This window comes from Rhinopithecus roxellana, chromosome 15, assembly GCF_007565055.1.
Source record: "Rhinopithecus roxellana isolate Shanxi Qingling chromosome 15, ASM756505v1, whole genome shotgun sequence".
In the NCBI taxonomy this organism is placed as follows: Eukaryota; Metazoa; Chordata; class Mammalia; order Primates; family Cercopithecidae; genus Rhinopithecus; species Rhinopithecus roxellana.
The window spans coordinates 14,336,233-14,362,446 of NC_044563.1; the positions used below are offsets into that span (position 1 = coordinate 14,336,233).

Consider the following 26,214-nt stretch of genomic DNA (forward strand, 5'->3'; position numbering starts at 1 on the left):
ACTGTAGTTACAAAGTTGTGAAACATACTCTGATAATCTTCTAAGGAGGAGAAGTATTTGAGAGGTGAGAAATTCACATTAACATTTTCCAAAGACAGTTATCATACATCTTAAAATTTAAGAACTTGAAAGTACCTCAGAAAACATGTATGTCAGGCTATAAGTCTTCTGCAGTCAACCTTTATCTGGCAAAGATCTTTGCCATTTTGTGTTACCTCAAAAAGAGAAACACAGCTGTCAGTGAACTCCCTTCCTTCTGGTAATACTTTTATCTTTATGCCTCCTCTGTATCTTTGCTGAACTAAAAGCTTCAAGGAAATTATAAGTACTTCCTCACAATTGAATGTTGACCAGACCCATGCTATTGAAATAGTATAAAACTTTGTTATCTAGTAACTTTTTAATCTAAAGCTAAGTTATGCTTTAAATAGTTCTTTCAATCTTCATTTATCTCATTTTTTTCTTTCTTGCAGTTCTTCACATATCAGGTAAACAGACTAGTTAGGCATTTTGTTTTTTTGTTTTGTTTTGTTTTGTTTTTTGTTCTTTTGAAACAGTCTCGCTCTGTTGTCCAGGCTGAAGTGCATTGGCGCAATCTCAGCTTACTGCAGCCTCCACCTCCCAGGTTCAAGCAATTCTCCTATCTCAGTCTCCCGAATAGCTGGGACTACAGTCCTGCGCCACCATGCCAGCTAATTTTTATATTTTTAATAGAGACGAGGTTTCACCATGTTGGCCAGGCTGGTCTCAAACTTTTGAGTCTCAAACTTTCGACCTCAGGTGATCCACCTGCCTTGACCTCCCAAAGTGCTGGGATTACAGGCATGAGCCACCACGCTCAGCCTGGGTTAGGCATTTTGGAATGGGACTGTCACACTTCCACAGGTCCTTCCCTCCCCCAATTTTATTTTTCCTAAAAATCTCATTTAAAAATACCTGTAGAGTCATGTACTAAATAGCTATCTCTTGATGTCTGGACAGAGTTGTAAATTAAGCACCTTCTCCTGCTTCCTTATGTAAAGCTCTTACACTCTGGTCACTGGCAGTAGCTTTAACGTTTATTCTGTATCCCATTCCTTTGGACAGTGGGTCTCTCTGTCACTTTATTGATTGACTTAGGTTGTTTCTAATTTTACTTTTGCAGCTACAAATATTGTAGTGAGCATCCTTATGTATATCCTTGCCTACTTATTGAACAATGTCTGTAGGATAGTTTCCTAGACTTTGCTTTGCTCAAAGGTTATGCACTTGTAACATTTTGATATATGTTGTCAAATGACACTCCAAACAATGAGAACACATTTATAAGCCAGCTACCAGTATATGAGTGTTCATTTTTTATACAGCTTCAACATAATTGTTTGATTTGTTGATCCAGAGAACATGAGCAATAAGTAATAAATCTCAAGGTTATTTTATATTATCTTTGATTTATGACTTCTACAAATAGCTTTCAAAAAGAGGTGCATTTAATATTTTCCTTTTATCACTTCCAAGCCTATTCAGATATGAAATGTGCTATCAAAACAAGACAATTCATTTTTTATTGTTACAGGCATGAAATATCATTTAAGGAAGTTACTTTATCAATCATTGCCAAATACTTCTTTACTATTACATCACCTGTCAAGTCAGGATATGTACTTTGAATGCTTTTTCTTCCAAGTTGGAGTTCACAGGAAAACTGTTGAACTTGTCATTTCCTTTGCTAACATTTACATGTGATCACTTTGAAATACTCCTTGAGTTTTGCTGAGGAATAACACTGATTACAGTGGTGAATGAACAGTAATTTAAAGCATATTAAAGGAGACGTTGTTAATCCAAACAAGCATTAATGAATCTGAGCTTTGTTTGTTTATTGCTTGCTTGCAGGTGGATTCACCAATGAACTTGAAGCATCCTCATGACCTAGTCATATTAATGAGACAAGAAACAACAGTTAACTACCTCAAAGAATTAGAGGTGAGGCAACTGGGCACATGCGATGCAGCTGAAGCTTGCTGCATTTCACAGGAGCTGTTGTGTTCAAAGAAAAGCTAAAGCATATTATTTTTTAAGTCTGATTCTTCTGCCTTTGGCAGGAATATACTACCTGCAATTTTTTAAAAATCATTTTATCAAAGTGATATTTGAGCAATAGTAAGAAAAACAGACTACTCTAGCTTGGGTATGTGCCTGACTCTTAAAACTCATTTATCTTTGAACAGAGTTTCCATATTTTAAAGTTTTTTCATCAAATATGAAAATGATATAATCTCTGAAGATATTCCTATAATAATTTGGGTAAAATCTGAAAGAAAGAAAGAAACATTTTAATAGCCTAAAAATGTAATTATTGTTTATTCCCAGGTAGTCAAAACCAGTGTCTTCCTATTATATCTTCTTATGGTTGACGTGAAAAATATTAATCACCTTGTACCTTGAAAGCTCAAACCTTACTAGTGCTAATAAAATCTGACCTCTTTTTAAAAATAAATTAAACATCAGTTTTCTTTTTCTCTAACATGTTTCCATAAATTGATTTTTGCTTAATAGCAAAGAGTATTTGTTATTTGAAAATCTAGGTTTTTTCCCTCATGAAATCTTTGCTTAAAAGTTACAGTGTAAATTGAATCTAAATTGTAAAGAAACTATAAGTTGTAGAAACATTAAATCAAATTGCAAAATGAGAAAAAAAAACTTGAGAATAATAAAAGTAGTAAGAGTAGAATCAGAGTATTTCACAACTAGAAGGAATCATAAGATCCTAATTTTAGAGGCAAGGAAACTTTCAATTAGACCTAAAGACACTGAATTGTCTGACTTCACAAAGCAAGATATGGCAGAACCAGAAACAAAAACTGTATCTCTTGACTTTAAAAGCTGGCATATGTGGTTTTTTGTTGTTGTTGTTTTTTGAGACGAAGTCTCACTCTTGTCACCCAGGCTGGAGTGCAGTGGCACAATCTTGGCTCACTGCAACCTCTACCTCCCAGGTTCAAGCGATTCTCCTGCCTCAGCCTCCTGAGTAGCTGGAATTACAGGCACCTGCCACCACACCCAGCTAATATTTGTACTTTTAGTAGAGACGAGTTTCGCCATGTTGGCCAGGCTGGTCTCAAAGTCCTGACCTCAGGTGATCCACCTGCCTCGGCCTCCCAAAGTGCTGAGATTACAGGCGTGAGTCACTGCACCCAGCCAAAAGCTTGCATACCTGGTAAACTAAGTTGGCTTGTATTTTCTTGTTATGTAAAAATCCTGAATTTCATTTACATACATTTAGACTAGTGTATTTATCAATATACATGTGTCTACAAATAGTTATAAATATGTACTTTTAAAAAATCTGTGAATTGAGAGAGAAAAGTAGCACATGTTAACCAGCTCTGCCTAGGTAGAAGTATATTTAGAGTATATTTTGAGTATTTCTAGAACTTGAATACCTCAACGTTGTAAAAATAGTTTCTCACCTTGTATACACTGGTTTTATCACTTGTAAATTTGGAAATGTTGATTTTTGTCAATACTAGGAATTAGACAGTAGGTATCCTTATAGTGCTTCATGCTTGGAAGCATGATCTATTTTTATTTAAACCCAGTGTTCAGAAAGATGCAATGGTGCAGAAAATCTGTGGGGTTTTTTTTTGTTTTCAGGTATATAGGCACATTATATATGTTTATTGCTATTTTGGGAGGCAGTATTATATAAAGAGAAAGAGATTTAAATTAGAGGATATATAGGAAGAAAGTGCCATTTCTTAAGTCAGTGAAAATGAAATGAAAAATACTGACTCCACCAATTTTTGGTTAAGGTAGTGTAGAAGTTTATACTTAGTAAACTTCTATTTTTGTTTATACTTATACTATGAAGCTTCTGCTTCGTATGCATAGCAATGACAGGTAAAATATATAAATAGAAACCAAAATAAAATGTGGGCAGGCTTGAAAGTAGTATCAGCATCTCCATAAACCAGAAATGAGGAGAAGCACTAAATTGGGAATGTGGCCAAAGCTACCGACCTGTTGGGCTCCAAGGCCAGGAGCAGGCTATAGTATCTGATATTCAGCACTGTGGGGTTAAGGGAGCTAACAATATTCCATGCAAGATGTAGGAACAGAACGAGGCTTACTGCCTGAAGACTGGGATGAAGCCATTCTGCTCATAGAAAGAGCCTGGCAAAAAAACAACAACAACAACAAAAGAAAACATATCAAAAACAGAAAGACTAATGCTGATGACCAAAAAAAGGAACTGAATCATCCAATAGTTCAATAATTACATCTTCAATTTCCTGAATATCATTTTAGGGTGGAATATTTGTGATAGGATCTTGAAACCAAAATTGAAAGGTCTGATTCTGAACTTGGTAACTGGATAGAACCTGGAAACAGCCACAAGACTATGAGACCTAGATGATGGTCATGGAGTGATTGGAAAGAAGGGGATGAGACAGAGGGTGTGAAGAAATACTCCAGGGTGTCTGACCTGAGTGATTGCAAGATTGAAGTTGATGTTAGCTGAGATAAAGAAGACTGAAGGAGGTACAAGATTGGGGAGGAGTTTGGCTTTGAAATGTTAACGTTTGAATTGCCTGTCAGGCATTCAAGAATGGACATCACGTGGGCAGTTGGTTCTTCTAGTGCAAACTCAAGGGGAAAGATTCAGGCTGAAGATAGAAAATTGTTAGTCATTGACAGATAGACTTAAAGCCATGAGACTAGGTAAAACAGTTTATCTACCAAGTAGTGACAACTATATGAACATCTTAGGTAACAGAAGACAGTGAAGGATAAGGGAAAATCAATTCTACTGAAATTTTATATTATTTTAAACTATCATTTAAAAATGCAGGCAAAGTAAAGATAATTTCTGACGTACAAAGGCAGTACTAACCACAGACTCTCACTTCAGTTGAAAAAATATTAAGGATGTTTTCTGCAAGAAGAAAAATAAACCTATTGGAAGTTCATATAATGTATGATAATAAGTTAAAAACATTGATGAAAAAGTTGCTAAATTTACTTATTGTGCTCTCTGAGGTCAAACTAGATAATAATATGCAGTTGGGTTGGAGCATATTCAGTGATTAAAGCATGTTAGACTGTTTTGTCATGTTCAAAAGATAAAAATAACTGAATAAATTAAAATGCTATGGGAAAATTTATTGGCAAATATATTAAAAACTTAAGAATGTTGCTTGCTGCTTTGTAAGTAGTCTTACCAAAAAATAAACCACAATATAATTTGTTATTCAGTGTAATTGGTTTCCTTTGTCATTCTATCTCTTACATTTAATATATTTAAAAGATTATTCTGAGAAGAGATTTATAGGCTTCATCAGACTGCCAAGGAAGTCCATGACACAAAAAGATTATTACTCTAGATCCTGCTGTCAATATTCAGGAAATACAGAAAATAGAGGAACATGTTCAGTGAACCTTGAGGACCTAGTCAGCAAATTCCCCTAGAATGGCAAACTCTACAGAACAAACAATCCAATTTCCTTTTTTGTTTTCCTTTTTTTTTTTTTTTTTTTTTGAGACAGGGTCTTGCTCTGTCACATACGCTGGAGCGCAGTGGCGTGAACACAGCTCACTGCAGCCTCAACTTCCTGGTTGTCTTCCTCATGCTGTCTTCCTACCTCAGCCTCCTGTGTAGCTGGGACCACAGGTGTGCATAATGCCCAGCTATTTTTTTTATTTTTTTGTAGAGACAGGGTCTCACTTTGTTGCCTAGGCTGGTTTCAAACTCCTGGGCTCAAGCAGTCCTCCCAACTTAGGCTCCCAAAGTGCTGGGATTATAGGCATGAGCCACCATGTCTGGCCCCAGTTTCTTTAACACATAAATTACAAGGGAGTGGGGAGAGAAAGTATCCAGTAGCTTAAAAGAGATGTAAGAGACAAATCACCCAATTGCAGTGTATATGGACTATATTGAATTCTGATTCAAACAAACTATATTTTTATTTATTTTTTATTTTTTATTTTTGAGACAGAGTCTCGCTCTGTCGCCCAGGCTAAAGTGCAGTGGCACAATCTCGGCTCACTGCAAGCTCCACCTCCCGGGTTCACACCATTCTCCTGCCTCAGCCTCCCGAGTAGCTGGGACTACAAGCACCTGCCACCACGCCCAGCTAATTTTTTTATATTTTTAGTAGAGACGGGGTCTCACCATGTTGACAGGATGGTCTTGAACTCCTGACCTGAGATGATCTGCCTGCTTTGGCCTCCCAAAGTGCTGGGATTACAGGTGGCAGCCACCATGCCCGGCCACAAACTATATTTTTAAAAGAGAAGAAACAACTGGGAATTTGAATGCAGACTGGATATTTGATATTAAGGAATTACTATTTTTTACATGTGATCGTGGTGTGGTGGTTTTATTTTTTACAAAAGAGGCTTTTCTTTTCAAAACATACTGAAATAGTTACTGATGAAAACCAAAAACAAAAAAAGTAGGGGGCAAGCACTAAAATTCAGGCCAGGTGTGGTGGGCCACACCTGTAATCCTAGCAGTTTGGGAGGCTAAGGCAGGAGGATCACTTGAGACTAGGAATTTAAGACCCTGTCTCTACAAAATAATTTTTAAATTAGCTAGGCATGGTGGCAGGCACCTGGAGTCCTAGCTACTGGGGAGGCTGAGGCAGGAGAATTGCATGAGTCCAGGAGTTTGAGCTTACAGTGAGCTATGATAGTACCACCGCACTCCAGCATGAGTGACAGAATGAGACCCTGTCTCAAAAAAAAAAAAAGTAAAAGAAATCTATAGTTACCAAACTTACAAATAAAAAAGAGGATATAGGCTGGGCGCAGTGGCTCAAGCCTGTAATCCCAGCACTTTGGGAGGCCGAGACGGGTGGATCACGAGGTCAGGAGATCGAGACCATCCTGGCTAACACCGTGAAACCCCGTCTCTACTAAAAAATACGAAAAACTAGCCGGGCGAGGCGGCAGGCGCCTGTAGTCCCAGCTACTTGGGAGGCTGAGGCAGGAGAATGGCGTAAACCCGGGAGGCGGAGCTTGCAGTGAGCTGAGATCCGGCCACTGCACTCCAGCCTGGGCGATAGAGCGAGACTCCGTCTCAAAAAAAAAAAAAAAAAAAAAAAGATATAGGAGGAGAGGAGAGAACGTAGAAGTATCTGCTATGCAAATGCTAAGCAAAAGAAAGCTGATATGGATGTATTTATACAAGTTCACAGTTCCTTATTTGAAATCATTGAGGCTATATGTGTTTAAGAATATGGTTTTTTGTTTTGGTTGTTTAATTTTAGAAATGTTAGGCCAGGCACAATGGCACACGCCTGTAATCCCAGCACTCTGGGAGGCCGAGGCGGGCAGATTGCTTGAGCCCTGGAGTTCGAGACCAACCTGGGCAGCATGGAGAAATGCTGTTTCTACCAAAAATAGAAAAATTAGCCAGCATGGTGGTGTGCGCCTATAGTCCCAGCTACTTGGGAGGCTGAGGTGGGAGGATCACCTGAGCCCAGGACATGGAGGTTGGAGTGAGCTGAGATTGCACCACACCACTGTACTCCAGCAGCCTGGGTCACATACCAAAACCAGGTCTCAAAAAAAAAAAAGAAATGTGATAGGCACAAATATTTTATATTACATTCTGCTTCTCTCAGGGCTGTTTCAAAGTCTATAATCAGATACATTAATATTTCTTTAGTGACATGTATGACCATGCGTGTTAAGAGTATAAAGACTGTAAAATGGGTTTCCATCAGGTTTTGTTGCCATGTGAATTTTAATGCAAAAGTTTTTTTAAAGCTTTAGGTTTTCAGAATTTTAGATTTACAATGATAAAGAACAGTGGGCCTATCTCAGACAAAGTAAGAGCCTAAAATAATTAATAGACAGATACTACATATTAACAACCTACCACAAAATATAATATCATATACTTGTATGTACCTAACAACTCGGCCTTATGGATGTGAGTATGTTTATATCAAGACAGCAGAAACTGACAGAATTACATGAAAAGTCAGCCAGAGGAAGCAACTGTAGCAGATTTTTAATCAGAAACTGGTAAGTCCAACAAAAATAAGATACAGGAAGTAATACCTTTGGATCTCTATATAAATCTACATGTAGATGTATACAGCGAGACATAGAAAAAGATATAGAGGGAGTGAGTATGCCCTAAATTGAACAAAGAGAACATACAGTGTTTTCAATGTAGAATATTTACCAGAATTGACCACTACCAGGATATAAAGGAAGTGATTTACAAAGTTTTGTTATCATGCATAATATGTTCTCTGATCACAGTGCAATTAAGTTAAAAGAAATAAAATACACATGCCCAGGAAAAAGGAGAGAAAACACAAATTTTGAAAATCTTGAAGGCATTTTTTTTTTTTTTTTTTTTTTTTTTTTTTGTGAGACGGAGTCTTGCTCTGTTGCCCAGGCTGGATTGCAGTGGCCGGATCTCAGCTCACTGCAAGCTCCGCCTCCCGGGTTCACGCTCTTCTCCTGCCTCAACCTCCAGAGTAGCTGGGACTACAGGCGCCCGCCACCTCGCCCGGCTAGTTTTTTTTTTGTATTTTTTAGTAGAGACGGGGTTTCACGGTGTTAGCCAGGATGGTCTCGATCTCCTGACCTCGTGATCCTCCCGTCTCGGCCTCCCAAAGTGCTGGGATTACAGGCTTGAGCCACCGCGCCCGGCCCCTTGAAGGCATTCTTAAATCACCCATGGTTTAAAGAGAAAAATCACAAAACTTTAGACTATGGTGAGAACACTTCATTTCAAAAATCCTGAAATGAAACTTAGATATATTTAGAGATGAATTTATAGAAAAATGCATTTATTAAAATAAATGGCACAGTGACTCACATTTGTAATCCCAGCTACTTGGGAGGCTGAAACGGGAAGATTGCTTGAGCCCAGGAGTTTGAGTCCAGACAGGACAGCCATAGTGAGAGCTTGTCTTTAAAAAAAAAAAAAAAAAAAAGAGAGAGAGAGACTGAAAATGAGTTAAATATTCAACACAAGTTAGAAAACATAATAAACCAATTAACTAAAATAATATAAATATGGAAATAATAACATAAGAAATTAAACAGTCTCAAGAAAACAGTATTGTTTACTTAAAAAATAAAATAGACCAAACTCTAGCAGCAAGACTTATCAGAAAAAAAGAGAAATGACAGGAAAAAAGAAACATTAGTGATGTAAAAGCAGATATAAAGATTTTTTAAACTAAAGACATAATTATTAATACTATAAAAACTCTAGATCAATAAATTTGAAAGCTTAGGTATAATGTAAGGTTTTAGAAAACGATGAAATTTAAAAACTGATTGAATAAATGGGTACAGGATAGACTCTTTATAAATGATATTAGGAAACTGTCCATGTGGGAAAAAAATACCTTTCAATGTACAAAAAAAAAAAAATTTCCTATACAGTTTAAAAATCTAAGTATGAAAAGTGAAACTTTTTACTAAAAAAAAAAAAATTGATAGTCATATATTGCTTAATGACAGGAATATGCTCTGAGAAATGTGTTGTTAGGGGATTTCACCATTGTGGGAACATCATAGAGTGTACTTACACAAACCTAGGTGATATAGCCTACTATACAGTCACCTATGCTATATTGTATAGACTCCTAGTCTACAGAACTGTATAACATGTATACAGAACTGTATAACATGTTACTGTACTGAATACTGTAGGCAGTTGTAACATAGTGGTATTTGTATTCCTAAGCATAAAAAAGGTACAGTAAAAATGTGGTATTGTAATCTAATGAGACCACCACTGGGGTTTGTTGTTAACCAAAAACATCTTTATGTGGTATTTGACTGTAATTGATTGATGTAATTACGATCTCAGGTTTGGGAAGGATTTCTTAAATAAAACAGAGTACAAACCATTAAGAAAACAGTTGATAAAGTTGCTCACCTTAAAATTAAAAGTTTTTCTTCAAATGATAAAAGATAAGCTACAAACTAAAAGCCGATACTTGCCATGCATATAACTCATAGAGGATGAGTTTATAGAATTACTTTTTCCATAAATTTCTACAGATTAATTTCTTATTGATTGATTGATTGATTGATTGATTGTGAGACAGGGTCTCATTCTTGCCCCAGCTGGAATGCAGGTAGGATGATCATTGCTCACTGTAACCTCATTGCATGGGCTCAAGCAGTCCTCCTACCTCAGCTTCTCCAGTAGCTAGGACTACAGGCGAGCACCACCACTACGCTTGGCTAACTTTTTATTTGTTTCGTAGAGATGGGGTCTCGCAGTATTGCCTGGCTGGTTTCAAACTCCTGAACTCAAGTGATCCTCTAGCCTTGGACTCCCAAAATGCTAAGATTATAGGCACAAGCCATCACACCATTCCTACACATCAGTTTTTTAAAAAAGAAAACCTATTGGGGAAAAAAATGAGCAAACTTGAACAGCTAATTCACAAAATATCTCATAAACATATGAAAATATGTTCAATCTTATTAAATATTATTCTATTAGTTGATATAGTCCATATTTTATAGTGTATTCATCAACTTGTGCATTGGCAACAAATAGCCGCAGAACCTCAGTGCTGTTCTCATGAAGGAAAGTGAAGGCTCAAGGAAGAACAACCAAATAATATAAGCCTGGTTAAAGTTTCTACTGAGAAGTGATATACACCATATACACTCACATTCCATTGGCCAAAGCAAGTCATGTGGTCATGCCTTGAAGTCAGTAGGGCAGGATAGCACATCTCCATGAAAAGTGTGGAGGGAATAATTGGAAACAGATCATAGGCATAGGCTCTATCCCCATTAATAACCCCAAACTCTTAAAACAATAAGGCCATACTAAATGATCATTTGGGGCTCTGTTGGGGATCTGTACCATGTCACTGTGATCCATAAGCCAGGACCTAGGCCAACAGAGCAGCCACTGTCTGTAATATTGGCATTCTCAGTAGCTGAGGGAGAAAGAACGAACTTGGTGAAGCATACACTAACTCTATAAAAGCTTTCCTGTAAAAGGGTCACATGGGACTTATGTTACATTGGCCAAAGCAAGTCGTATTGCCCAGGCCTGAGTCTGGCAAAACAGTGATGTGTCACCTTGTAAGGAGGGGCAGGATTTTAGTGAATAGTAATACAGTCTATCACAATAACATAATCTACTACCATAATAAACATAACAAAATAATGTTTCATACCTATTAGATTGGCATAAGTTAAAAAGTATGACAAAACCAAACATTGGTAGGATTCTGGGGATATAGGTGTTATGATCTACTGGGAGAATTCTAATAGTTATAACCACTGTGAAAAGCAGATTGACACGTCTGTATAAAACTGAAAATGTGCATCCATATGATACCATATTTCTGCCCTTGCTAGAATTTTTCACATGTGTACAAGGAGACATAAGAATATTGTAGCATTTTTAATTGCAAAGAAAGTTTTTTTTAAAGAAACAACATAAATGTTTACAGGAAAATGGATAAATACATATTTATACATCCATCTAAATGAAAAATTTAGAGCTATTCTGACTGATGTAGATAAATATCAAAAACATACATACTTTTTTTTTTTAAGTTGTAGATACATTGAGTATGATACCATTTATGTAAAATTTTAAAACTTGCAAAGCAATGCTGTATGTTGATTTGGGATACATATATAATGAAAGTAATATTTTAGGAGAGTATGGGTAATATAGTATTTTATAAAAATATATGTGGAAATGACACATAAACTCAGATTAATTATAAGAAGTTAGAGATTTAGACAACATTAAAGAAGACCTTGAACTCCCTCCCTTTTTTTTTTCTTTAAAAAAAAAAATCTGAGCTAGGCACGGTGTCTCATGCTAGTAGTCCCAACACTTTGGGAGGCCAGGGTAGGAAGATTGCTTGAGCCCAGGAGTTTGAGACCAGCCTGGGCAACATAGTGAGACCCTATTTCTATAAAAAATAGAAAAGTTGGCCAGGCGTGGTGGCTCATGCCTGTAATCCCAGTACTTTGTGAGGCCAGGGCAAGTGGATTGCCTGCACTCAGGAGTTTGAGACCAGCCTGGGCAACATGGCAAAACCCCATCTGTACAAAAAAAAACCCAAAGAATTAGCCAGGCATGGTGGTGTGCATCTATAGTCCCAGCTACTTGGGAGGCTGAGGTGAGAGAATCACTTGAGCCCAGGAGGTCAAGGCTGCAGTGAGCTGTGATCGCACCACCGCAGCACTCCAACCTGGGTGACAGCAAGACACTGTCTCAAAAAAAAAAAAAAAGTGGGGTGGGGGAAGATAAAATATTGGCATATGATAGATATGGAGTATTGAAAATATGGATATTTGTGTTATTTGTCTGTACATTTTAAAAAATAGATATTTTATGAGTGACAGGAATTAACTGGAATACCCAGATACCAATAGCAGCATGCTCTATATCTTGAAGGATTGAAACAACCTGACAGGTTTATTTTCATTGCAGAGCCATTCTGTGCCAGGAAAGTTAAGTTAGTAGATGTGCTTCCTGGGTAGTCAGAAATCGTATTATAAAGGCACATGTGTGCCACTATGATACATGTCGTGTTCTGTTACTTTCTGTATGTGGACATCTTTTTTGAGAAGCTTGTGTGTGTTGCCTAAGTTAACTAAGGGCATTTTCAGAATTCTTGTCTTCCTGCATAGAGGATTCTGACTTCTTCAGCTCAAATTCCCCTTTCTCTTCAATGGTAGTTAGACTAAAATATTAGAAGAATCCATTCTGTTCTTACTTTCTTCTCAACAGAAACAATTAGTTGCTCAAAAAATTCACATAGAAGAGAATGAGGACAGAGACACAGGACTGGAACAGAGACATAATAAAGAAGACCCAGATTGCATCAAAGCCAAGGTGCCCTTAGGGGACCTGGATCTATATGATGGCACATACATAACTTTGGAGAGCAAAGACATCAGGTAAAGAAGTTCTCTTTCCAAAAATAAAATTGCTTTTTCAAACATTCTTTTCTCAAGTTAATAAGAAATTATTTCTGTAATAAGAGTAAGCTTCAATCACAGATGAGTTTTAGAATTTGAAAGTTCAAAATACATACTACATGTAAAATTCTTATAAATTAATTTAAAATATTTAACACCACAGTAGAAAATGAAACAACTTGGCTGGGCATGGTACCTCACACCTGTAATCCCAGTACTTTGTGAGGTCAAGGCGGGAGGATTGCCAACGGCCAGGAGTTTGAGACCAGGCTGGGCAATATAGCAAGACCCTGTCTCTACCAAAAAAAATGTAAAAATTAGCCAGGCGTGGTGGTGTGCACTTGTAGTTGTAGCTGCTCAGGAGGCTAAACTGAGAGGATCACTTGACCCAAGAATTCAAGGTTACAGTGAGCTATGATGGTGCCACTGTACCAAAGCCCAGACTCTAGGCTGGGTGACAGAGTGAGACCCTGTCTCTTAAAAAAAAAAAGAAAGAGAAAAAGAAAGAAATTTGAACAATTTGTAGTTTAAAAAAAATTAATAAAACGTTACTTATGGCCAATAAACATGGAAAAAAAGTCTCAGAAATGATCAAATAAGTATAAGTTGCAATATTTAGATAGTTTTCATCTACCAAAATGGAAAGCATATCAAAAAAATAGTAACTTGTGAAAATGTAGAGAGACTGTCAGTGGAAGTATAAATTAGTTTAACATTTCTAGAAACAATTGAGCAGTTATATTAGTTATTAAAAAGTCTGTGATCTTATTCTGTGACCTATCTACTATTTTCTATGTGATTGTTGACTTTAATTTGAACTCCCAAAATGTTTGACTTTTCATGGCAGGTATATGATAAGTTATGAATATTGACTAATAATTGGTTGTAAAGTTGAGATGCTATGAGAATATGAGGAAAATTTGACATTTCTTAAAGTACTATTGACTGAGGGCAGTGGTTTACACCTGTAATCCCAGCACTTTGGGAGGCCAAGATGGGAGGATCACTTGAGGCCAGGAGTTCAGGACCACCCTGGGCAACACAGTGAGACCTGTCTACAAAAAATAAAAAAAATATATAGCTGGTTGTGGTGGTGCATGCCTGTTGTCCCAGCTATTTGGAAGGCTGAGGTGAGAGGATCGCGTGAGACTAGGAGATCAAGGCTGCAGTGAGCTGTGATCATGCCTCTGCACTCCAGCCTGGGCAACAGAATGAGACCCTTTCTCTAAATAAATAAAGTATTGTTTATCTCACCTTTTATTCACTCATTGCTTCTTTTTGATTTTAGTCCTGAAGATTATATAGACACAGAATCTCCTGTCCCTCCAGACCCTGAGCAACCTGATTGTACTAAAATTCTAGAACTTCCATATAGTATACATGCTTTTCAGCACTTGAGAGTAAGTAGAGAACTTTAGGATTTTTTTTTTTTTTTTTGCATTCTTCTTTCTGTTGATCTCTCACTTATAAAGACTATTTCTCTTTCTTCTCTCCTTCCAAACAGCTTTATAATTTTACAGGCATCTCTTATTTCTTAAAACTCCAAAATATTAGTATTTCAAAATAAATACTGTAAGATACTGAATTATTTGTCATCTTTTGTATCCTTTGATATGTCTTTTGAATCGTTTTCTTCTCTTCAGGGTGTACAAGAGAGAGTTAATCTTTCTGCACCTCTACTACCTAAAGAAGACCCAATCTTCACATATTTATCTAAACGGTTAGGAAGGAGTATAGATGACATAGGCCACCTCATTCATGAAGGCCTACAGAAGGTAAGTCAGCAGTCACTTAAAGAGCCAGCAGGCTCTGTGTAAACAGAAGGTATTTTTCTCTTGGAAAATACCTGAGTAACTCGTTTTTGTCTAGAAGATGATTTGAAATTACACTTACATTGATGCAAATTGCATAGTTCAGTGCTAGGGAGAAATATGGTCTCCTTTCCCAGGAAGAGATGCTGGAAAGTTTTATCTAAACTAATTGATGAAAAACGAAGTACAAACTGACATTAGCAACAGGGTTTATAGGCTAGATTAGATACATTGTGTGTGTAAGAAAGTTAATGTTTTAGTGCCTTTCATTATCTATACACAATACATATATTACTACTGTTTTCTGAGACAGAAAAGGAATCACCACCAGCAACAAAATCTTCTGTAACTTTCTTTTAAGGGAACATCTACTTTAAAAAAAAATGAAATAGGGAATTATGTAACAGGACCCAAGAATTTAAATGTGTCATTCAGGATTAACGTGGGCATTTAGAAAATGTTTTTGTTCTTTGTGCCTAAGGAGTATCATAAAATGCAGTTTAGTTTCTAAGCAGTATTGTAGTGGTATAAAATAAGATGTATAATTGCCACCTTTGTATACAGTTTATTCAAATACATAGCTCTGTATATTGAGAGGAATTTTCAGATAAAAGTACAATAATAACGACTTTCAAATGCTTTATATGATTATTTTTGTAGCTGTGTTACCATCTTCATCTTATTTTTCTGAAGGTAATATAAAACTTTTACGTTCCCAGAACTTGATGAGTAATAAGAGAAAACTGGCCCAGGATTTTACAGTATCCTTCAGAGAATGGTTAGTTGAGAGTAGACCATAGTGGTAAGTGTTCTATAGAAAATTAAAACAGAAAGTAACTGGGTGGCTACTTTAGATCTAGCAGTTGGGGTTATCTCTCCGGAAAGGTGAAATTTAAGCTGACACCTGAATCATAAGAAGAAACCAAAATTCAAAGACCATGGAAGAGCATGCTGGGCCACAGCAAAGGCTCTGAATCCTGATTGAGGTTAGGTGGTTGTATTTGTCTGCTCGGGCTTCCATAACAAAGTACCACTTTGGACCGTTTCTGCTCAAAACACTTCTGACACCAAATGTATGGAGTTTTTTCTCACACTACTAATTCTCCAGTTCTCCCGACACCAACTAGGTGTTCTCCAACTCAGTACAATTCTGACACTAACTACCTGGAGTTAGCACAGACCCCACAGGTCAAGGACTCAGTCCCACAAGGCTACCTGCACTTCAGATGCCAGTCGCATGTCAAGGCCACCAGACAAATCAGCTATAAAGTCATAGTGTTCCCACAACTGCCTCCCCAAGTTAGAACAGCTCACAGAAGTCAGGAAAGTGCTTTACCAACTATTATTGGTTTATTGTAAAGGATGCAACTCAGAAACAGCCAAAGGCATAAGCCAGGGAAAAGGGGGAAGGGATGCACAGAGCTTCCATGTCCTCTCCAGAACACCACCCTCCTCCCTCCTAGAATCTCAATGTGTTCACCAACCCAGAAGCTCTCAAAACTCTGTTGTTTAAGAGTTTCTATGGAGGTTTCACTATGTAAGCATGATTGACTAAAGTATTGGCCATGAGTGATGAACTCAATCTCTACTTTCTCTCCCATCCCCGAAGGACAGGGGGAGAATGGGATTCTGAAAGATTTAACCCTCTAATCATGCCTTGGCTTTTCTGGGACTAGCATCTGTCCTGAAGCTATCTGGGGGCCACCTGCCTCCAGTCATTCCATTAGCATATGAAAGACACACATTACTGCTGTGATTCTTCAAGTTTTAGGTTGATGTGTCAGGAACTGGGGACAAAGACCAAATATATTTGTTCACACCACACACTAGGTGACCTAACAAATTTATTTCTCATAGTCTGGAGGCTGGGAAGTCTAAGATCAAGGTGCCAGTGATTTGGTTCCTGGTGAGGGCTCTCTTCTTGCCTTGCATATGGCCACCTTCTCTTTGTGTCCTCACATGGCCTCATCTGTGTGCATGCTTGAAGACAGACAGAGAGAGATCTGTCTTCCATTTCTTATAAGGACACTTATAGGAAGAAACCAAATTTGGGCCCCAACCCGTATGACCTCATTTAGCCTTTATCCACTCCTCACAGGTCTGATAACACTTGAACATATGAACTTTGAGGAGACATAGATAGACATTCAGTCCATAACAGGTGGCGTGCAGCCAAATTCAGGCCAATATTGCTGGAGCCTGGTGAGCAAGAGGATGGATGATAAGGAATGAAGCCAGAGAAGTAGGCCAGTGCCAGATTATGTAAGGGTCTGAAATCCAGGGTAAGGATTTTGGATCTTATTCTAAGTGTGCTGAGAAGTTGGAGCAGAGAAGCAATGTATTGCAATTAATGGTTTAAAAGATTACTTTGATTGCTATATGAAGAAGTTATTGAAAGGGCCACAACTGGAAATAGACCTGTTAGAAAGCTGTTGCAGTAGTTCAAGAGAGAGATGAAGGTGGTTTGGACTAGTGGTTGTTAGTAGTGGAAATGAGAGGACTTGAACTATTTAGGAGATATTTAGGAGTTTAGAAGCTGACGGTTTAGATATGGGGATTGAGGGCAAAAGAGGAATCAAGGAAAACTCTTAAATTTTTGACTCGAACAACTTGAAGGAGGAGAGTGTTGGGGTGGGAGAAGAGAAAATAAGAGTTCTGTTTGGGCCATGTTAAATTTGAAACACCTATATGAGTTTGGAATTTCAGGGAAAGTTAGAGTTGAGCACATAGAGAGTAATTATTAAATAATGAATATCTGAAGCCATGGAACTGGATGAAGTCATCTGGGGAAGAGTGAAGTTTGAGAAGAAGCCAGTTGACTCCTGGGTGCCTCCCACATGTAGTTATCAAGCAGAGGGGGGAAAGCCAGCAAAAAAGACCAGAAAGGGTATCTTGCAGAATGCAATGTCCTAAGAGTCAATGGCAGAAAGTGGTCAAAGGAAGGAGGGAGTAATTCACAGTAACATTAGAACATTTATAGATTTGGGGGAGATTTTATGAGAACTACAGAAAGATATTTCTTTAAATATATATTTTTGTATTACCGCCAGTATGCTATGATATATATTTAACTTATGTTCTTTTCAGTAGTTCATGTAGAACTTTTAATTGAACTTTTTGTCCCAGTTTACACTCTGACGTGAAAATGAAAGAAGAAAATCAAAATCAAAGCATTTGTTGATTTGAAAAACAACACTCTCAAAAGGCCATGAAAAAGAAAACTGAAACCTCGGCCACAAGTCAGTTGTGAAGAATGTATTGTCCTTTAACCAACTTCAAGTAGTAGAAGTTCATAGTCGATCTGCTTATAGTGCAAAAATCTGAAATTACATCACTCAAAAATCACGTACTTTTCTTGAAGATAGAATACTTAAGGATGAATAATGCAGGATTGTACTTATTGTAGTCTTCAAAAACTACATTTAACTAAATTTAAACTTTTTAACTACATTAAAATAGCTCTTTTAAAAATAATTGGGCCCTTGTGAAAGATTCATACTATAAAAATCTATAAAAGAAAGTAAAGTGAATAATTTCAAAACTGGTTTGTAATATATTCTTTTGGAGTTTGATTTTTACACAGCTTTATAGTTAAAACGTAATTATTCCTCATAGTATACATTTTTAATAATAGAATTGTGGGAGTCAAAGGGTAAATGTTATATACATTAATATGTATGTTAATGTAATATACATTACATTTTTAAAGCTTTTTACATACATGTCAAGTTGTCCCCCAGAAATGCTATAGTAACTTAGCATTTCTGTAGTTTAATATCTAAAGTAAATAATATTCAGTAAGTATTGGCATTCTTTTTAGTCTTTGCCACTTTGTAAAAGGAAAACCTGTATCTTTTAAATTTCTATTTCTTTGTGAAGTTACACATTTTACATACTTCTTAGCTGTTTGTTCATGCTTTTGGCCCTTTTTCCTCTTTTTTTTTTTTTTTTTTTTTTGTCTTTATGTTTAGAGTAAACCTGTTTAGGTTTGTGCCTTCACTCAGCTATTACATAAATAGAAAAATATGTACAATGTTAATTTCAGGAATTTCATGTTAGAGCTATTTCTAAGTAGATGAGGTCTTCTGACTTAACTTCTGAAGTCCTGAAATAGAGCTCAACAAGTTGTGGTCAGTTGGTGGGATTTTCAGCTTTATTTCCCTCTTGGAATAAGCTGGAGTCGGATGGTCGCTATATGAAGACCACACACTAATGCACGTGCTCAGCTGATGATTAGAATACCCTTTTGACAGGTATAGTTTCTTTGCACTGTGTCCTCTTCTTTATCATTGCTTATCATTAGTCTGGCTCTTCATCTTGAATTTCAGAAGAGCCAGAATATTAAAAGTCCTTTTGACTGTTCTAAGTTAAACTGTCTTGGGTCATGTTTGTAATTTCACTTTTTTAATCTCTAGAACTCTTCTTCATGGGTACTGTATAACATGGCTTCATTTTACTGGAGAATTAAGAATGAGCCATATCAGGTAGTAGAATGTGCCATGCGAGCACTTCACTTCTCTTCCAGGTAAGATTCCTCCTCTTCTGGACTTGATTTTCCACATTCCTCAGGACTGTTAAAGAAACAATACATAAGAAAGCAATAAGAAGCAGCATTGCATTATATACTTTTCTCCATCCCTCTTCAAAGAAATGAGTCCCACAACAACAACAACAACAGAAAAATCACAGATGTCAAAAAGTTCAAAGTGATAATTGTGTAATATACTTCCCATTTCCATTAAGGAAAAAATATGTTATGTAGATGCCCTATGATTCACATAGGACTTGAATGGAATTATCATAAACTAAGTTTAACTTTTCATAAAGCAAATATAAGTCCTAAATAAATTGTAAAATCATACAGTGTCTGCAAGATAAAATTTGTAGCTATCAGGTTAAGAACCATCAATAATTTAAAAATGAAACACTATGATTATCTTATTTGCTCCACCTATATCTTAGTTTCCTAAGCACAAGTAACTTTGAATGTCATTTTTCCTTGTCAAGTGGTTCTACATAATCGTGAAATATGTGCTGCTTCCCTTAGGCACAATAAAGACATTGCCCTGGTCAACCTGGCAAACGTTCTACACAGAGCACACTTCTCTGCTGATGCTGCTGTCGTGGTCCATGCAGCTCTGGATGACAGTGACTTCTTCACCAGCTATTACACTTTGGGGAATATATATGCAGTAAGTATAACTGTTTGTTTCATGAGTCATGCTAGTAGTTGCCACTTTCTTTTTTTTTTTTCTCCCCACTCAGTAGAATGTTACTTTTTTCCATTTATTTTTTGGTCTGAACAATGGAAATGAAATTAGGAGGAAGAAAAATCCTCAACACAAGAATGTAATTGTTCTAGCCAGTTGCCGAAAAAAAAATAATAATAATTAAATTGGAATTTTAAACTTCTCCAGGGTACACCTTTTAAGGTTAGCAATACCTTCCAACTAAACCATCCTATAGTATGCCTTAATATTGTAGGGATCTGGTCACTGATCACAATAATGGTCACTGTAGAGTAAGGTGTAGGTGTGATCTCATAAATCATTAGAGGATTTGGACAGATGCAACCAGGCCATGGCTAACATTTTTTTCCCTTGTACGTGTGTGTGTGTGTGTTTTTGTCTCTTCAGATGCTTGGGGAATATAACCACTCAGTGCTCTGTTATGACCACGCTTTGCAGGCCAAACCTGGGTTTGAGCAAGCTATAAAGAGGAAGCATGCTGTCCTATGTCAGCAAAAACTGGAGCAGAAATTGGAGGCTCAACATAGGTAATTGAGAGGAAAAATTTCACTGAAGCACTAGCACTATAGAACCTTAGGTTAAATCTGTGTAGGGGATATCAGTGTTTATTTGGTAATTGGAATTAAGAAAGAAACCTCTTCACTACTGCAAGTCCTATGCTTTTTCTGTTAGTCCTGGTGATTTAGCACAATTCAGTGGTTGTGTAGAGGAATATCTTTAATTGTATGGATTCCTGCAACTAGAGAATATTTGTAGTAAAAGCTGTCATTTAAATCTTTATTGACCATTGATTACTTTTATGAAGTCAGTTGGGATGGGGAGACTGGGATACTTAGTAACTTTGTTGACTACATTTTTATTTCCATAGAATATACTAAGTTTCAGTAAAATCACTTACACGTGCAATAGTTGATATTTCTCCTCTTGGAGAGAGGTGGTGGCTTCTAGGGTTGGGCTCTTGTTAAGGTAGTTAAATGGGATCAAGAGACATTATTTGGCCCCCGTTTTAATCATGATTGTGTGTTACGTTGTACAGTAATGGAATTCTATTGTATTTGATCCTTGAGGTATAATAAATTAAAAAACATTTCCTTCAATCAATAGGGCTAGTTAAGAAACTTCATGTTAACTCCGAAGTGAATTTTTCGTATCTCAGAATTAGCTGTAATAGTTGAGTTTACTTTGGTTAGCAGAGAATTAAATAGAGATTTAGAACTCATTAAGCTTTTGTATTTGCTTATTTTCCCATCTGTTTAAGGCATAACATGGTAGGAAGTAAAAAGGATGACAGCTTGCTTATTCATAACTGGTTTCTGTTATACCTGGCTGAGCTTTCCCGGTATCATGCTCTTAACTGAGCTGGCTCTATCTTTACACAATCTGTATAGCTCCTAAAATCTCTATATGTTACAGTGTGTAATAGGCAGTATGGGTTTTGTGATTAAATGTAATCAGGCAACTGATTTACTGAAATCAGGTGATGAAACATATTCCTTTCTAAGCATAGTTTCTGTAGTTTTTCCTGGCCTGTAACCAATAAGTTAGAGTATGAAAGCAAAGTACTGTGGCCCCTAACTCTTAACTTTGTCTTTAAGCAGAATCTAGGGAAAAAGTGAAAAGGAGGGAAGGATTCTAGAAAAGACTTTGAATGTTGATGGAACTAATGCAGATTTTGCAGAGAGTAATAGAGTTATTAAATACGTAAACTTGTATATTGTCATGTATTTTTTTATGGCACCTGAAGAATGCAACATACCATTTGATGTCATGATAGTTGTATTGCCAGGTGTCATGGCTGATGCGTGTAATCCCAGTTATTCTGGAGACTGAGACAGGGTGGAGGGGAGGAATCACTTGAGGCCAGAGTTCAAATCTATCCTGGGTAACATAGCAAGACCCAGTTTCTAAAACTAAATTAGCCAGGCATGGTGGCATGTGCCTGTAGTCCCAGCTACTCCTCAGGAGGCTGAGGCAAGAGGACCCCTTAAGCCCAGGAGTTGAGCCCAGGAGTACAAGGCTGCAGTGAGCTACCATCAGGCCTCCGCATCCAGCCTCAGCAACAGAGCGAGACCCCATTTCTTTTTTTAAAAAGTGGTATTTAAAGGAAGAATTTCACATTTATCTTTTTGCCCTGTTATTATTGAACTGGTGGTACAGGGTTGTGTGTTAAATAAAAGGAAAACACGCAGTAATTGTTGCTGAGAACCAGAAAAATCTATGCATTTAAGTGGGTTTAAAATTTTATGATTTTATAGCTCTAACTTTTTCCTGGTATTAAAAAATGTTAAGATCTCTCCAGCGAACACTGAATGAGTTAAAAGAGTATCAAAAGCAGCATGACCACTACCTGAGACAGCAGGAAATCCTAGAAAAACATAAACTGATTCAGGAGGAGCAAATCTTAAGAAATATCATTCATGAGACTCAGATGGCAAAAGAGGCACAGTTAGGTAAGTAGTGACTCCAAGTAATTGAAGACAGGTTAGGAAATTCGCTTCTAGCATGCTTCACTATCATAACTTTCTTATAGCCTTAAAGCAGTGTGAAGTTGTGTTTATGACTTCCCTACATCTTGAAAGCATGATTCATCACTGTGGGTATACCAGGAGGCTTGGGGAGCTGGTGTGGTCCGCCTTGCTTTTTTCAAATTTACATTTTGAAATAAAAAACAAGTCTTGCAGATCCTAGAAATCTTAAGTTATTTGCCTTCTGTGCTCAACATCAGTTTGTTTTTTTTCCCGACTTTAGTATGCATATTAGTCTCCTGGAGATCTTGTTGAAATGCAGATTATGATTCAGTAAGTCTGAATTGAGGCCTGAGAGCCTGCCTTCCTAATAAGCTCCCAGATGATGGCTGTTGCCGTGGGTCTGAAAACTCTGCACTGTTGTGTAACAAGGCCTTACACTAAGGGAATATAAGCCAGACCCACCTAGAAACAACCCATCCATACTCCTTTTTTTCTTGCTCTCTTACAAGCAACATTTTAGAAGTAAAATTTTAGACTGGAATTTTTAACCTGGATCGATGGATTAGTTTCAGGGGGTTCTGAAATCCTCTCAAAAATTATATGTAGAATTGTGTATGTGTCCAATTTTATTTTCCTGGGAAGAGGGTATATAGCTTTTATTAAAATCTCTTAAGTATCTGTGATCCATAAAAATAGAACCACTGGTTTATAGGAACTTGGATTGGCATGAGAGCAATGATTTGGTTATATCTAGAATGTTTTGTTTGTAATTACGAGGGAGCAGATCTGACAACTGAACAGCAGAGAATAAATTAATAGAATCTCTTAATTATACCTTTCTCCCTTGATAAGTATGTTCGTCAAGAAAGCCTCTTAACCTTTGATGCTTAGCTGTGACCATTTATAGTTTATTTTACAATTCCCTTAACACATTTTCTTTGCTATTATGAGTGTAAAGAGTATGCTTAGTCTTTGGAATTACTTACTGCCCAGTCTACTGAAATGCAACTAGAGCTCTTACATATGCATTTGAAACAAAATTATGAAGTATATAAAGCAAATTCTCTCCAGAAAGATAGCCAAAGTCTCTTAAAGCGATGTAATAAATAGATTTTACAATCATAAGACTATAATTGCTGAAAGATACCTCAGTAATCATCTAGTGGAGTCCCTTTGTTTTTATAGGTGGAAAAACTGAGACTTCTTAAAATGATTTAATTTGATTAACCATTAATGAATACTTCTCTATATAAGTACATCCTATATAAGTAGCCTGCTAGGCTCTTGAGGGATACAGGGTTGATACTAAATGACTTAGTCTAAGAAAATCACATTGGCATTGTTGACCTTGCTCATCATTTGTGTAATTTCCTTTCTTCTTCCAGGAAATCATCAGATATGCCGACTGGTAAACCAGCAGCATAGTTTACATTGCCAGTGGGACCAGCCTGTACGCTATCATCGTGGAGATATCTTTGAAAATGTGGACTATGTTCAGGTCTTTTTCTTGGTCCAATCTAGTTCTTATAAACTTTTGCTTTATAAAGATTTTTAAAAACTTTTGTTTTTTCCCGTGATTCTTTATATGTTTGATCTCTAAAATTTGTGGTTATCATTTAGATCTTTAAGATTTTGAGGCTGGGCACAGTGGCTTATGCCTGTAATCCCAGCCCTTAGGGAGGCAGAGGCAGAAGGATCACTTTAGCCCAGGAGTTCAAGACCAGCCTGGGTAACATGGTGCAACCCCATCTCTACAAAAACATATATGAATTGGCCAGGCATGGTGGCTTGCACTGTAGTCCCAGATACTCGGGAGGCTGAGGCAGGAGAATCACCTGAGCTCTGGAGGTCAAGGCTGTAGTGAGCCCAGATCACGCCATTGCACTCCAGCCTGGGTAACAGAGCAAGACTGTCTCAAAAAAAGAGAGAGAGAGAGATTTTGATGATCTGTTTTGTTTACGAAGTCAGATTTCTTAGGGAGTACTCAGTAACTCCATGGATGCTTTCTCTTTCTCAAAGTACCATCTACCTATTTATATGCACATGCATTTGATTCTTTTCTCGTTTACCATGGAAGCTGGAATTGGGCTATTATTATTATTGAACTCAAAGCTTTCATCTCCCCACTTTACCTGTTAGAGTAAGACCTATTTAAAATTTGAGAGCAACCATGCTATTTGTTTCCTGAAGTAATCAGTCCAATTATATTGCCTCAACCAGTACCACCAACAAAATGCTCATTATCGACAGAAAATCTTTTTTTTTTTTTTTTTGAGATGGAGTTCTGCTCTTTTTGCCCAGTCTGGAGTGCAGTTGCCTGATCTCGGCTCACCGCAACCTCCACCTCCCAGTTTAAGCGAGTCTCCTGCCTCAGCCTCCCAAGTAGCTGGGATTACAGGCATGTGCCACTGCGCCTAGCTAATTTTGTATTTTTTAGTAGAGACAGGGTTTCTCCATGTTGGCCAGGCTGGTCTTGAACTCCCGACCTCAGGTGATCTGCCCGCCTCGGCCTCCCAAAGTGCTGGGATTACAAGCGTGCACCACCGCACCTGGCCCAGAAAATCTTTATTAAGCGCACTGCTAGGTGTGTACTTTCTCTCACTTTCTGTCTCTATATACACACATGTGTACACTCACATGCACACATATACAATCCTAATCTATCTAGTTGGGAAGAACTAACACGAAAATATAATGATACCAAATAGTATATAATTGATGTTGAATAAGTGATACAGACAGCAAGTACAGCCAGAATTCTGAGTATCAAAAAAAAGGATTCAAACACTGAAACTTTTTGAGCACTGACATGATGCTCAAATAAATGTTCATTGGAGCATTTTGGATTTCACGTTTTTATTGAGATGCTTAACAGGTAAGTGTAATAAAATATTCCAAAATCCAAAAAAATCTCAAATCTAAAATACTGCTGGTCAAGCATTTCAGAAAACTGATACTCAACCTGTATTAGAAATAAAACAACGTTTATTCTGTCTTAGAGAAAACTCGTAATGTCTCTAATTGTAGATATAGAAATTTTCAGCAATAACTAATTAAGATAACTAAGAAATTAGGAGACCATCTATAGCAGGACAAACCATAAAAACTTAGAACTCTTTAATCTGGAAAAATCCAGACTGCATTGGGAAAAAATAAGAGACAAAAATTAAGAAGCCGTTTGAAAGGGTAAATAGTGATAGGGACCAAAAGCTTCCTGTGAGTACTGTAAACCAGCTCCCAGCAATATCTCGTGTTTGGTTTCCAAGGGAAAGAATAAAGAAAGACCAGATTCACACCCTCTGGCATTATAGCTCCCTGTCTTAAAACCAAGCATTTTAAAGGGAAAAACGGGGATGTTTAAAAACGAAATAGATTGAAACCCAGTGTACCTTTTGGACTTTTTGATGGTCTCAAGACCATTTGAAGGAGTGTAGCTTCCAATAGACTATACTCATAAAATTGTATCACCACTATACAGTGAAAGAATCCATTCCTATTCATAAACACCTAGAGCTACAAATTCATCATATTCATTCCTTTTTCTTATGTCTTTCCTACCCCATCCCATCCCCAGTCCCATTCTCATTCTCTAGCAAGGTTTCAGAAATACACAAGCATCTTGTAAGTATATCCAACATTGTTCCACCTTGCTTTGAAAGAAGGCTGTATATGTTTGTGTTCTCTCATCTTCTAGGTTACCCTTTCACCCCTAAAACTTTTATTTGTAATTGATTGAATGCAGTCTAATCCTTA

At 37.1% G+C, this 26,214-nt stretch overlaps 1 protein-coding gene across 2 annotated transcripts in view; it reads left to right on the forward strand.

The window, feature by feature from the left end:
• Positions 1-26,214, forward strand: part of TTC17 (tetratricopeptide repeat domain 17) — a 148,950-nt gene that overhangs the window by 24,581 nt on the left and 98,155 nt on the right. For both annotated transcript variants that reach the window (XM_010378062.2, XM_010378064.1), the window contains exons 2-10: positions 1,876-1,965; positions 12,743-12,912; positions 14,222-14,333; positions 14,577-14,708; positions 19,160-19,269; positions 19,792-19,936; positions 20,381-20,520; positions 22,283-22,443; positions 23,847-23,959. In XM_010378062.2, the coding sequence (XP_010376364.1) occupies positions 1,876-1,965; positions 12,743-12,912; positions 14,222-14,333; positions 14,577-14,708; positions 19,160-19,269; positions 19,792-19,936; positions 20,381-20,520; positions 22,283-22,443; positions 23,847-23,959 (1,173 nt within the window). The remainder of the gene's footprint in view (positions 1-1,875; positions 1,966-12,742; positions 12,913-14,221; positions 14,334-14,576; positions 14,709-19,159; positions 19,270-19,791; positions 19,937-20,380; positions 20,521-22,282; positions 22,444-23,846; positions 23,960-26,214) is intronic.